The sequence below is a fragment of the Telmatherina bonti genome, assembly GCF_933228915.1.
Source record: "Telmatherina bonti genome assembly, chromosome: 7".
Lineage (NCBI taxonomy): Eukaryota > Metazoa > Chordata > Actinopteri > Atheriniformes > Telmatherinidae > Telmatherina > Telmatherina bonti.
Genome location: NC_136625.1, coordinates 20,585,780 through 20,599,874, shown reverse-complemented (window position 1 = coordinate 20,599,874; position 14,095 = coordinate 20,585,780). Strand labels below are relative to the sequence as shown.

The following is a 14,095-nucleotide window of genomic DNA, read 5'->3' as shown; positions in this document are numbered from 1 at the left end:
TCTTTGAATTATTTGTTTAGTTACCTCCTGGCAATTGCAAAAGTATACCATGGGAGACCCACTGGTTACCAGTTACATGGGTACAATGTATTCGCATTATAAACTGATTGTAAATGGCTTCTAATAGCATCTGGAATAAATCAGTAAGAAAAAAGAATTAACCCTCTACTGTGTTTGTTTGTCTTGGCTGGGTTTGACCCCCCACCCCTCACCTAACAATGTAATAAAAAGACTAGATGGCTTTTTTTTTTTTTTTTTTCATACAATTTTACCTCCTACATCTACATCTTTCTAATACCTCAAATAGACTTTTTTTCTCAGCAGATTATTATGACCCTCTTCATTAACTGTAACAGTTGTAGGTTTGCTTTGATATATTTGCTGCAGAAAAGAAAGTAATTTATTTTCCTTTCATGGTACAATCTGGATTTCGCAGATGTGAGGTACACAGCTGAACCCGGGAGAGATCTATGGTATACACTCTCAAAAATAGAGGTACAAGATAGGGACATTTCTGTACCTATAGGTACATTTTAAAGAAATGTTCTCTCAAAAGTACAATACTGGTATTTAAGAGACCAGAAGCACATCTTCAGAGTATGAAAAAGGGTTCAAAGTGACATAAAGTACAAATTTGTACCATTTTAACCATAAGTGTACCTGCAGCATCGAAAAATGTTTGTTGTGACAAAAACTATTGTTAGCAGCAGTGCTTTAAGTGGGCTGGTACGCAGCGGTACGCAGTACCGGCACTTTTAAATTCTATCCTTTTGCATACCGGGACTATTTTTTACAGCGTATAGTGCACACTGGGACTTTTACCAGCTTTGGTTCAGCAATCAGTATTTGATGATTTTAATTAAAAAAAATTTAAAAAGTCGCCTCGAAAGAAATGTATTGTTAAGACTGGTTTAGATGCACAACACTTGCTGTAGCCCACAACGTCAGTATTTTGAGTTTTTGAAGATTATTTCTAGATTAAAGATATGATAATATTGCTAAGTGGCATGGACCAGGGCTAATGCTGTGAGAAACATAAAAAACATAACTTGATAAGGTGAGGTTGAACTTGATAAGGTACAAAAATAGGCTAGAACTGAAGGGTACAGAAATGTCTCTCAAAAGAGTACACCCCCAGCGACAAGCATTTGTACCTTTTTAGGTACAAGCTGGTACCTCTATTTTTGAGTGTGTAGTCTTGCTAAAATTGCATGTTAATTGTTAACTGACAAGACGGAGAGGTTTCCTTCTGAAATTTGATTTCAACCTCTGTAAAATTGCTCACATTTTCCCCATCAAAGTGCACAACCCAGCTTACCCCCTCATTAGACTTTTTTAGTAACAGTTGTCCTCAAGTAGTTTACTTTTTTTTTTTCTTTTTTTTTTTTTCTAATATATCTGAAAATGTTTATGGCTGGTTTTCAGCATGTGTGTCCGTCTTACCTCGTAAACTAAACATGTAGTTGAAACATGAACATTGTTGATGTACATGTAGTGTATAGTAAATAACATTTCATTTCTACAAGTAAGCAATACTAAAGCATGTTAGTGTGTGCAGTCATGTGGACAGTTCATCATTTTTCTGCAGTTCCAAAGGTGAAGTTCAACTTTTTTTTTTTCTTTAAAACCGTCACTTTAATTTTGAAACCAATGGCTCAAGAAAACATTGCTTCAGGCGTCTTTTGAATACAACTTCAAGCGTGACATTGATTATTTCAGCTTCATAATTATCTCCACATGTGACTGTACAACTGTACTTCACATTTCACAAGGCTGAATGTGAACTACAGTGGTATTTGGATGAATGACTGTAGCAACTGTAAGTAAATTAGCTGTGAATAAAAGCCTTTTTAGACGAGAGCACCCTGTAGTTTAATGCTATCAATCCTTCCAGTGATCCAACAGTGAAGTTGGTGACAACAAAACCTGTGCATAATATTTGGAAATGATTTATACAAAACTTTTGACACCAAACTGTCAGAATATTCATTCTTTAGCTTTACAAAAAAACCACATCAAATTTATTTCAATGTTGTTTTTCTTGTGGGTATACAGTATTTTTGTGATGAATTGCAAATGTTAAATGTTAGTTTAATGTTAAGGATTTTTTTTTTTTGCATAAATTATGACTATACAGTTAAGAGATATATGGAAAACATCTGCATGAATAACCTGTAATTATAACCCTGAAACAACACTAAATAATTGAAGAACATTTCCATTTTCATAATATGGAACTGGAAAAATTTACACCCATGTTTTTCTTTTGACTGTTTCAATTCCAAGTTGTTTCTGCACCATATTCTCTAAATGCCATATTAAAATGCAGCTCGAGGTGGGACATGCATGTAAAAATGATCATGTTCTGTTACCACATGTTCTTCACACTTCAAGTTCATTCACACATTCATCTTTTTTCTCCTGGTTCTATATTTAAATTTTTTTACAATCATTACATTTTGTCTCAAATGGCCCAAAACTGTGGGACCAACTGCTTAAATATGGGGGAAATTCCTCTCTTGAGCGTTTGACTAATAGCAGTCATATGTTATGTCTATATCTCCTGGGAATGCAGTGCTATTATTTTAACAGAGGTAACCCAACAAAAACATGGGCCTCCATAGAGTGTTTACTGTATAATGGGTGTGACACGCTACCTTAGCTCAATTCTGAGGTCAGTGCTGGTGTTTCCTACGAGGCATGACAGCTTTACAGCTGCAGGGCTCAGACTCGGATTGTTTCTGACATGTCAGGCTGCTGCTGCTCACCGTCTGTCTTACAATGTATCCCCTTCTTCTTTGCCCACTTTCTCTTCCTCAGCCTCTCTGGGTTTCTGTGTGAAACAATCCTTTTTTGTCTTTTATTTCCACTCTCACACACAGGTTAGAAATTACAAAGCTTTCTCAGCCAGACGCAAAATGGACTCCGGAGCATATTTTAAGCCCGAGACTAAATGTCTCATAACAGGATTCTTTGTAAAAGCTGAGGAAGAAGCCTGTATTTCTTCATAAACAATCCTCTGTTAGACTGGTTTAGTACTGGTGATTTCGTTGCAAGTATTTCAAACAAAGCAGAAATGTCATAAGGCTAAAATGCGAGAATTTTATAGCAACATTTGCATAAGTGGCTGACATGAATAAAAGAATTTTGTAGTTGCTACTTAGGTATATGCAGCACTTTTTTTTTTTAAAAACACGCATTACTGCAATTTGCATCCATTCAACACATTATATAAGCACCACATCCATAGCTAGCAAAACATAGAGGAACATGCCTCTGCTTTGCAGACAGGAGTTTTGGTCTTTATTCAAGGTTTACATGCATAGACTCAAATGTTCACCTATGTGGTTTTGGTGGGACAGCAGCAACAGAGCACAGAGATTCAGATGGTCTTTATCTTCATGCCACTGAGAGAAATGCAGAGGAATGTAAGCTGAGGCCCTTAGGATATATAATACAGCTGCATTCTGGTTGTGGTAATATAATTATGCATAGGTTCTGTGTTAGTTGAAAAAAGATTGTTATCTAATAATATAAACATTTTCTGCCAGACTGCCTCTTAGTTTTACTAATAATGCTACTTTTTTTTTTTTTTTTTTTTTTTTTTTTTTTTTAAAAGCAAGACCTTAGAGGAACGGGTCAAAAAGCGGATTCAATAAGCACAATGATGTGTTCAAGAAGTTTGGGATAACTCATTAGGATAAAAATATCTGTGCCTCATTTAGAATACACACAGTACATATGGGCAAAGTGCAATGAGCACCCGAGCAAAACTAAATTTTGATCCAGGCTCTGTGATCTGATTTTGAATGCAACATCTCGTTTGATGTCTTTTTTGATGATGGACATGAAATAATGTCCAAATCACCAGAGGCTGGAACATCAAACAGTTCCAAATGAAAACACGGTAATGTCTTCTCTGACCAACCAGGCCTTATATTCCGCCTTCATTTGCCACTGCCCCATGGAAGCTGGGGCTTTGACTACAGACAGATAAAAGATGCGCTGATAAATGAAGCACTTTCATCTCCGAGAAACTTTGGCAACTTTTTAATTTACAATGCAAACACTGCAAACAATATAATCAGATAAGAACAGATGGTAATGTCAGCAATTCAATGAAAGGTCAAAGGTATACCGGGTATCTTTGAAGAAGACGAATGGCCGGAAATCACCACAGCAGGAAAAGGAGAGCCTGGGAAATGCAGATTTTTTTCTGTATCTAGAACTACCCCCATCTCATTTAGGGAAAGTTGGGGATCATCTATACATTGTTCAATTTCAGAATCCAATGTTCTGTAAGATAATAGGTTGAGAGAGCGTCTACGGAGCACAGGTGACTAAGTGATAATGAACCAATATATATGCATCATGCAAAACTGATCCTTATGCTTGGCAAAAGAAGCTCCGCAGTCATTCATCACAATTTTGTCTGTTATGAAACACAGACCAGAAAACTCATCACACAGACGGGGGAAACGCTCCCCACAGTGACATCACACACATCCTGGAGGGTTAGTCTCAGGTGAAGCCTGTTGTGGGCGCCTATGTTTATAATGAGGAAGGTTTCACAGACAATACCAGTCCATTCCTGCTAAACCCTGAGCAGGTCATCAACTTTGCATTTAATTTGATTTCGAACTGAAGGCAAGCCAAGTTTCTGTATGATATACAGACAAGTTTGGTGTATCTCAGGGCTTTTGGATGACTCTGTGTAAACTGAGAGCCTGATATTCAAACAACAATGCTGAGAGCCATCGTGGATTCAGAGCTTTGCCTTGGCCTCCACGTCAGTCTCCTGACAGCAAACTGGCACCCAGCTTCCAGTTAATAAACTGCACCACCCAGATCCTGCGGCGACTGCTTGGACTGTTTGCCTGCTGAGTGTGTGTGTGTGTGTGTGGTCAGCTAGAGGGGAATACTCCTGTAAACCCACAAATGAAAGACATATTGAATGCTAAATCTGCGATGCGAGTTTCATCTAGTCTTTTGATGATATGTTTTGAACAATGCAGCTCACAGAGCATTCTTACAGCGGCAGACCAAAGCGGTGGATGATTACTGCTTTCTTTTTTATTTTGCTGACAAATCCCAAAAGAACAATCAACTGATGCAATTACAACTGTTACTTAGAAAATCTCCTCGAGTTCATTCCTCTGTGGCGTGGACCTTCACTGTTGACCAGCAACTATTAATAGTTTTTTTTTTAGCTGTTACTGATGTGACCTGATCATAAAATGAGAAGTTTATACGGGAAGCTATGAAATCTACAGTTCACTTTCTCACCACAAATGACCCAGAAATGATTATATATCCATGTGACGGATTATGTTGTAGGATCTGTTTGTCATTATAGATTAAATGTCGCTGTAATGATATCCTCATACGTGTCCACATCAGCATGCTCAAAATGAAAATGCTCTCATGCAACATGTTTGATCCAACTGTCACTGCTTTGCAAACAGAAATGTTGGCTTTAGATTACATCCTGCAATGTACAGTGAATTTAATCCAAATGTACTGTGCACGTTTTTGTACTGGTAGTGCACGCAGTGCGTGCCAATACACTGAGAACAAGAAAGAAAGCCTAAGAAATTAGTGGATGACAATTTGGGAATTGAAACGACGTGCTGTACTTTCTAACAATTGGATATCTATTATGTTATTAGAGGATATGTTGGACTTATTGAGCAACATCTGGCATTTGGGAGGATGCTGTAAATTTGATTCTGGGTCAGCTATTCTCTAACAGTGTACATGATAATAGTCTCTGGTTGCACACTGGAAATTCTTGCAAGCAAAAAGATTTGTACACACAGAGTATGTCACTTATTTGCTTGTTTGTCACAAAAAATGAAAGGAATTTCAAAATCGAGTTGGAGCAAGTTGACATTGTCTCCCTGGTAATTGTGCCAACTAGGAATTGCAAAAACCTCAACATGTGCAGCAATAGAAAACAATGCTTATCTTTTTTAATCCCCATGACACAGCCAGTAGATTTGTATTTGCTTCCACATAATGTATTTCCATTTACTGGTGACTTCCCCAAGGTGTACCTCTCCAAGCTGCTAAAAAAAGTGGAAAAAAAGAGAATAGATGGATGGTTGCATAAGCAGTTTTTTTTTGTTTTCTTTAAAATAAGATACAGATCAGATACAGATAGGATGTACCACTTACATTAAGGATTGATCAATACAGCTGCAGGCCCACAATTTCACATCACTTTAGCCTAAAAAGCAAACTCGGAAATACTTAGTTTGACCTTAAAAACTAGAGTTTTGCTTTTTTTGGCATGATGTTGGCATACAAATGACTTTAAAACAAGATATTTTACATCATGCTGTAATGAGGAAAGTCACTATGGGAATCAACACTTTGTGAAAAGAGTTTTTTAGAGCTTGTTGGGAAAAAAAAATCACAAATCACTCCAAAAATTGCCAACACGAGCTTCTTTCTTTTCCATCAGTCTTTAAAAGTACTAAACTCTTGACTTGGGGCTGAAACAGCTGAATGCTGAATTATTTGTCATCTTGTTATTCATATATATAAATTCTTAGAAATTATATTTAAAATTTCCATCCTCTTGCATAGAAAAAAATGAAAAGCTGATTAAAATGCAAAACTTTCAATTTTGCCAGAGTTGGACAAAGAAAACTCAAACATGGAAATTTAAACAAAGTTTTGTTTTTTTGTTTTTTTTTGCAGCTATTCCTGTTTAATTAAAAACAGAAAAGATCTAGTTATAAAACTGATTTTGGTCTCACTTGTTTGCAAGTCTTTCTTTTCATCCGCAACTGAAAAGCTTATATAAATTCTTCTTTACATTTGATTTTTTTCTTGACACACACAGTCTTAATAAATGTTTGCTGTATTAATGCAAATCTGTACCTTACTTATTCATCTTTTGTTAAAGCCAAGGTTGTAATAAGTAACATATCCTTTGTAGAATTTTTCTTCCTTTTCCATCTTCTCTTTTTTTTTAAAAACAATTTATGACATCTTGTTAAATTTAATTCCCACATGGAACTCCTCAGCTATCATTTTTAAAAATGCATTTACACCTTGGAGGGAATTTTTATGAAGGCTCTGCTGTTACTGGACTTGAAATGGATGTTCTTTACGGGGGAACAACAGATGTCTCATAAAAAAAGAGGACAACAAAAGCACACGGAGGATGAGACAGAATGAGGACAGGGACAAACTGTTGCAGAGAAGATCATGGCAAAAATCCATATGAGGGTTTTTCTTGTTTTCATTTAAAGGTCAACTTCAAAATGAAATGTTGTCCCCTGATGGATTTTAATATTTACAAAACCAAACAGATGCTGATTGGATTTACATTTTGTAGTCTGGTTTTAAATAGTTTCCTATCTGGATTAATAGAGCATATTTACTTTTTTCAATACATGCATGGTCACTGTGGACTTGAACACAAAAATGTAACACAAAATAAGCAGCCAGACATCAGCGAACATGAAAATTTCACATTTATTTGATATCAAACAGGAGTTGAATTAAATTTCAGCTGATGATGGGCTCTTACAAAAGAAAAAAAAATCGAACCTAATCAGTGCTGCAACAACTATTCACACATCCCAACCATGTTCTTTTTTTTCCTTGAATAGTTAATAAATTAATTTGTGTCAAAGAATGAAACATGTCTGCAAAACCTGCAAAATCGCAATGACATGGAGAAAATGTCTCAAACCTGACAATTTGTTTCAAGTAAAATAAATTACACAAGTATCCAATTCAATCCGAATATGTGCATGGCCCCGTGTTAACAAATATACTACTGGCAAAAACTCATCATTCATGAACGCAAAAGCACTTCACAAGCAGAGATGTGAGCATGGTTTCATATGGACTGATGTCTGTCAAAACTTTTTTTTTTTTTCCTTTTTTGTTTTCATATTCAAACATACTACAACAAGTCAAGTGTGAGAGGAAAAGCACATTTCCACCATTTTGATTAGCTTTTGTCCGAAGAATCTTAACATTGAAAGGGCATAACTACTGAATGGTTGCCATTTCATTTTCTTTTTTTTTTCTCTTTTCTTTTCTTGTACCACTAGTGTTTTTACACTAGTGGTACAGCAAAATATATTTTCTTCAGCTGTTACTCAGACAACAGTTAAATGTGCAATAGAGAAAATATAAGGCCTGAGTCTGAATTAGTGGTTTCTTAACTTTACAGTCCTGACGGTGTAGTGGAGCCACACTGGTTCTAGTTCTGCACTTCTTTACTAAAAAGCCCCTGGTTCAGCGACGTCCCCCAGGAGTATGTCAGGATTTTCATGGTTCTTTGCTTAGAGTTTTTTTTTTTTTTCATCCCTTATTCTTTGATTTTTCTTTCAGTACAACAAAAATGCCAGACTTATCGCTGAAACTATGGCCTCTGTGTTCTCTTCTGCACCTCATTAGTCCAGCAGCAGAGCTTCCACAGTCCACATTTGTCTGGCCCTAGTTGGATGTGTTTTGTGTGTTAATGAGATCTGTGTGCAAAAGTCATTCATTCCACCCTTTTTTCCCACCCGGCAACTTTTCACTTCCTGTCCTAACAGGAAGAGCGTGTGCGAAGTAAAGCTCACCGGCTCTCTTGGCATCAGCTGAAAGCACCCCATCTTTTAAAACCTGTGCAAACAATGATGGCCTTCTCAGAGGCTGGTAATGAGCTGCATTTGTCCGTCACTGGGCGTCTCTCCCTCCTGTGCACAGTTTTCATTGTTGGGTGGGATGATGCACCCGTCGCTGGTGCCGCGGTTAATGTGGTAATAGGACAGCGGCTGCGGCGCATCGCCAAGCTCAGGCATGCTTTTATGATATGCGTCTTCGCTCTCGCTTTGAGATGAGCGTGAGAGCTCCTCCTCCTCCTCCGGTGGGTACGGCGAAGCTGAAGGCGAGGGAGAGTCTCTTAAATTTGGCATGCTGGTATAAAGGGAGTCTCTATTATTGTTGGGTGACTGAGAGCCTGTGTCCTCCACTGCAGTGACAGTCTCTGAACCATGGCCGTTCTGTCCCTCCAGGCGCCTGGGGGCCTTCTGGGCACTGTAAAGTAGAGAGTGAGTCCTCTGAGGTAGAAGGGGGGCCTCCAGCACCTCTTTATGGTGGGGGTGCAAGAGCAGCTCCAGGGTGGTGTGGCCCCCTCTTCCATTTCCTCTCTGGGGGGATGAAGCCTCAGCGTGATCTGCCACAATGGCATCATCCTCGCTGCCACTCCCACCCCCGCCTTGGTCCACCGTTACCCTGGTCAGTGGAGGCACCGCTCTGTCCCTTTCTCTCGGGGGGTCACGAATTTTTGGAGCCCCGCGGGGCCTTAGGTTGTTGTGGACAATCTCAGATATGATCATTTTCTCGAATGCAGCATCGTCCAGGTTGAGGGCGCCCAGGTCACCCGGTGCCCGAACACCCACAGCCTCATAGTCATTGTCGCGCAGGGAGTAGCTGTTGTTGAAATTGCCGTTGAGGGGGAGGGTGTCCATGGCGCTGATGTCTCTGCTGTTGCTGAGGGAGTGCTGTCCTGGAAAAAAGGCAAAAAGAGCAGGTGAGACATCCTTTTTCATCCTTTGAGAGAAAAAACAACAGCTTCTGCTTCTCCATCCACATATAGTTGATACTGCTCAGGACATGTCACTCTTTTGCTCTTTGATCTTTGAACTGATTGTAATTTTATGCAATTACAAAAACTGGAAATTCAAAAGGAGAACCCAATCTGCGTCCTGCTGTGTCCAACCTCATTAATGTGGAATATTGTTTAAGCCAAAACAAGAGATTATCCTGAACAATATTGGGGAAATGAGAACAAAAGATGACTTAAAACAAACATATAAATGTATATTACGGCAACATGTAAAGTAGCTTATGACCAGGTAACAACACGTCAGCGGGAGGAATAGCAAAAAGGATGCAAGTAAAATTTAAAAAAAAAAAAAGAATGAATACAAGCTGATTGGGGGGGAATGTTGTGACATTAACGATGAATAAATAATTCCACCTGTTAAAAGAAGGCAATACAAAAGGGTAATGTCAAACACAGATGGCCAGCCAACTCTCTGCACTGGGGCCCCACAAGCACAGCAACAACCCCCACACACCACAACAGACAGGCACCGTGCAATGACTCACTTTGCCACCACTCACATCAAGTGTGTCTGCTCAGGCTATCTGGCCTAAGAACAGCTGATTAGCAAAAAAAAGTGAAACAGATGCTTTTTCAATTGCAGCAGAAACAACAAAATCACTGAAAAAAGACAAAAGTGGAAGCTTGTAACATTCAGCCTGGATTCAGTTGATCTAACTTGGATTGTGTCCTTGCAATTAACTATAATTTAGCCCACATTTGCTCAAGTTGTTGTGGATGAATGGAGGATGAAATTATGTGTTTACAAGTTTAAGAGCTAATAGCCAAATTAAGGACAACTGAATCCAGGACTCTGCAGGTGAAAGGGTTCAGCGGCAAGCACAATCTTTTTAGTCTTCAGTAAAAGTGGCATTACCCGATAACACTTTGACATGTGCATGTTTGATTTTTTTTTTTCCTTCTCTGTGTTCCCATTTTATGTGCACAAAATACACACAGATACTTAAACCCAATTATTCCAATTTTGGAAACCCCTATGACTAAACTTAAATATATAGGGATAAAAGGAGAGAACTTTGAGGAATTGGAGGAAGATTTTATCTGCAAGGTAGCATTTAATGCGGATTAGGACATTTTGTAGTGTGAAGGTGGTGTCATTGCAAAAGCCCCCCCAAAAAAAAGGAAACTTTAGTTTCCATGAACTGTTCATTTCATAATGAGCATGTCCAAAAATGAATAAGACGAAAGAAAAAATCTTTAAAAAAAAATTTAAAAAAAAAAAAAAATTAAAAAAACATGATCAAAAAAAGTAAAGATGACTGAGAGAAAAAGGTCAGAGTGAGGTAGTGGTAGAAAGCTGTTGGAGGGTTTATCAAACACAACTCTGGATACACCCGACTTTAAAAATTTGCATTTGTTTATCTGCAGGCTGGGATTTTATCGCCGACAGGTATTGTCAACTGGGAGAGGGGGAAATGATGTGAACAGAATTCAACTGGACACGGCGACAGCTGCACTCTGGGAATCGTTCCAGCAGATATTCATCCAAGATGTTCCCCTTTCCAATTTTGCTGCATCGGATGAACATCTGCAGAGTATTACTTAGTATTAATACACTTATAATAGAAGACAGGCTCATCCTTTTGCGGGAGCTAAGTGTAATGACTATAGCAGGCAAAATTTAGAAAAAGCTCGTGTTAAACTTGACAGCCTCTCTACGCGCATTTCATACTTGGCTGGTGATCTTCACACCAGGTTCTGACTTTGCTTCACACTGCTCCTCTCCTCAAAGTATTTTCCACATGTGAAATTGCAGATCCCCCCCCCCCCCCTCCAGTTTGTTACTGCATTTGCATTTGCTGTGAATCTGTGTAATATTTTCCACAGTTGCACCCACGTTTCAAAACAGCTAACTTTAGCAACTTGTCCCAGGGTTGAGGAAACAGTTTAAAGCAGACATGTAAAGGAGAGGTTTATGCCCAATATGAGAATAACCTGCTAATTAAATATTCCCTCTTTTTTTTTTTTTTTAATCTGTTTCCTGTGCTCTATTGTTGACATGCAATCACTTCACACCGATTAAGCACGAGAAGGTTTTAAACCATTAAACACGCACAGAGTTGTATGTCTAAGAAGCTTGGCTGCTTCTGAGCTCATCTCTAATAATATAAATAAATAAATGAAAAAAACAAAATCAAAAAATTTCTTTGATTTTCCTCTGCAGACATCGTTTGGTCCCGACCCTACTTCATTATCTATAAGTGCGACGTGCTTGCATTGTGCTATAAGCCAGCTTGCAGCACAAATAAACACTATGATGACTGTAGCAGGTTAATCGGTGTATCTGCTCCATACACACTTTCGCCATACTGCTGTTTTTGCGTATTCCCTTTTATCATCAAATGCCTTTGAATAACAGAAGCCCTTCAACTCTGCCCATGTTGCGTCATGTGCTTCTGTTTTTCTCCTTTGATTGGGTCTCTTTTGCTCTGCAAGAGAGGAACTGGGTCACAGTAAGCACTAACGCTATTTAAACTCAGTCTACTCTCCATTAAATGTTTTTTCATCGTACCACTTCCTGATATTACATACAGGGTAATGGCACAAATTAACTTGAAGCGTTTGTATTTAACAGAGGAATTCCCATACGATTGCTGAGCGGACAAGATAAGAAGGCATTTACGTTAATCTCACGTCTCTGTTTACAATAGAGAAACCTGGGTAGATTAGAGCAACTAAAAATACAAAGAGGCGAGTGAAGAAGAACAAAAGGTAAATCCTGTGTAATTATTCACAACATTTTCAGTGACGCTGTGTCACAGACACAATCTCAAGCATTTCATATGTATAAGAAATTCAACACACTTTATGGAGGACATACATTCCATATGTACGTTTAATGAGGTACTTTTTGCTTTCTGGCAGAGAGGAAGATGAGAAGACTGAAACTGTTTGCAGTCTATATCTGCTGAATAGTCGGAAGACATGAGAGTGAACGTAAAATACCATGGCGACGGGAGGCGGGGGTAAGCTGGTAACCTGGCAGTGTCAAAAAGACAACACAATCCAGCTGCAGCCACCTTTAAAGCTCACTAATTAACATCTCGCATCTAATTTATTCATTATGTAAGTGCTCATTTATAGAAATGGTAATTCACTGTTTTTGTGCCGATTAAGTGCGTCTGTATTTTTTTTTTTGTCCACAAACAGATTCTTTATTTCTCTGTTGGTTGCCTGGGAACTGTTCAAATGCAAGAGGCAGACTGGCAAATATCCCGCTCTTAAATGGCAAATTTCTGTTGCAGTTTTTTGTGCAAATTCAACAAATGGCATATAAAGTGTCATATAGTGTGCTAAAACGTTGCCGATAGGCACATTTCGTTACTGACACACCACTACTTGCTATTAAAGCCCACAACCTATTTTTATTTTTGTACACCGACCTGATAAAACCTATTAATTATTGAGCTTGGGAAGTGCTGCTCGGTGGATTTTGTTACCAGAGCCTGGCTAGTTTTCCTTTCTGTTTTCACTGTTCATGCTAAGCTAAGCTTTCCCAGTGGTCATTTAGCTCTGTGTTTACCAGGCTCGACTCAAGAGTGGTTACAATCTGTTTCGCATCAAGAAAGTGAACATGCATACTTCTCAAAACGCTGAACATGTGCTCTAAAACAACCACAAATCTGTGCAAGAGAAATGGTGGAGGGTGGATGTGCACCTGGGGAGTGAAAGGCGGGTGGAGAGGGGGTGTTGCACACCACCGTTTCTGCCAGCAGGTTGTTATAAGGGTTAGTGTCGTGGGTTCGGAGTAGAGGGTTAGTTAGGAGGTAGTTGCCAGTCATCCCTGAAATAACAGGAAGAGAGACAGAAAGGGAGAAAATTAGGAGGTGAAAACCAGTAGAGGAAGAACGCTCAAGCTTTTGTGCCTCATGGTTTGTGGTGGTGGGATGGGCAGCTGTCGACGAAAACGCACGCTGATATTCACCGTCCAGAACCGCAAAAGATTTATGACCTGTGCTCCGTCTGCCTTCTGTTACGGACAAAGCAGCCATAGAAACGCTGGTCAGAGCAGGCCATTCTTCAACCAGTCTTGTGATGTATCTGACAAACAATATCATCGCAGCAAGTGTTGACCAAAGCATTGGACCACAATCAGCTGCAGTGTTTACGGGACACAAATTCATCTAAACAAACTCGTCCAGTTGACAAAGTAGACAAAACATGTCTGAGTAGCCTGCCACGAATAACACAGTATCCCTATCAACTCCGGCATGCTTGTGTAAGCCCTCTAGAAAGTAATAACTACCCTCAATTATTTGGACGGATTGCTGAGAAATTATGCACACACGTGTATTTTAAAAAAAAAAAAAAAAAACAACTTTCAACTAATTCCGATCTACAGCCAAATCCGTACTGGCACGGTCCAGAGATTCATGATGCTGGGATCATTCTCAAAATCTGCTCTAACCTCCACCTGACTTTGCTCATCTCCCTCCCCCTACTTCCATCCTGACA

The 14,095-nt window shown here is 39.0% G+C and overlaps 1 protein-coding gene across 4 annotated transcripts in view; it reads right to left on the bottom strand.

The window, feature by feature from the left end:
- The window catches only part of adgrl2b.1 (adhesion G protein-coupled receptor L2b, tandem duplicate 1), a 99,064-nt gene that overhangs the window by 3,894 nt on the left and 81,075 nt on the right, over positions 1-14,095 (bottom strand). For 2 of the 4 annotated variants that reach the window (XM_079244039.1, XM_079244038.1), the window contains exon 20: positions 7,538-9,520. The exons of 1 other annotated variant lie outside the window; for it this stretch is intronic. In XM_079244039.1, the coding sequence (XP_079100165.1) occupies positions 8,658-9,520 (863 nt within the window). In that variant the 3' untranslated portion in view covers positions 7,538-8,657. Of the gene's footprint in view, positions 1-7,537; positions 9,521-13,298; positions 13,425-14,095 lie in introns of those variants that run through there. One more of the 4 variants, XM_079244041.1, reaches the window with a different exon arrangement.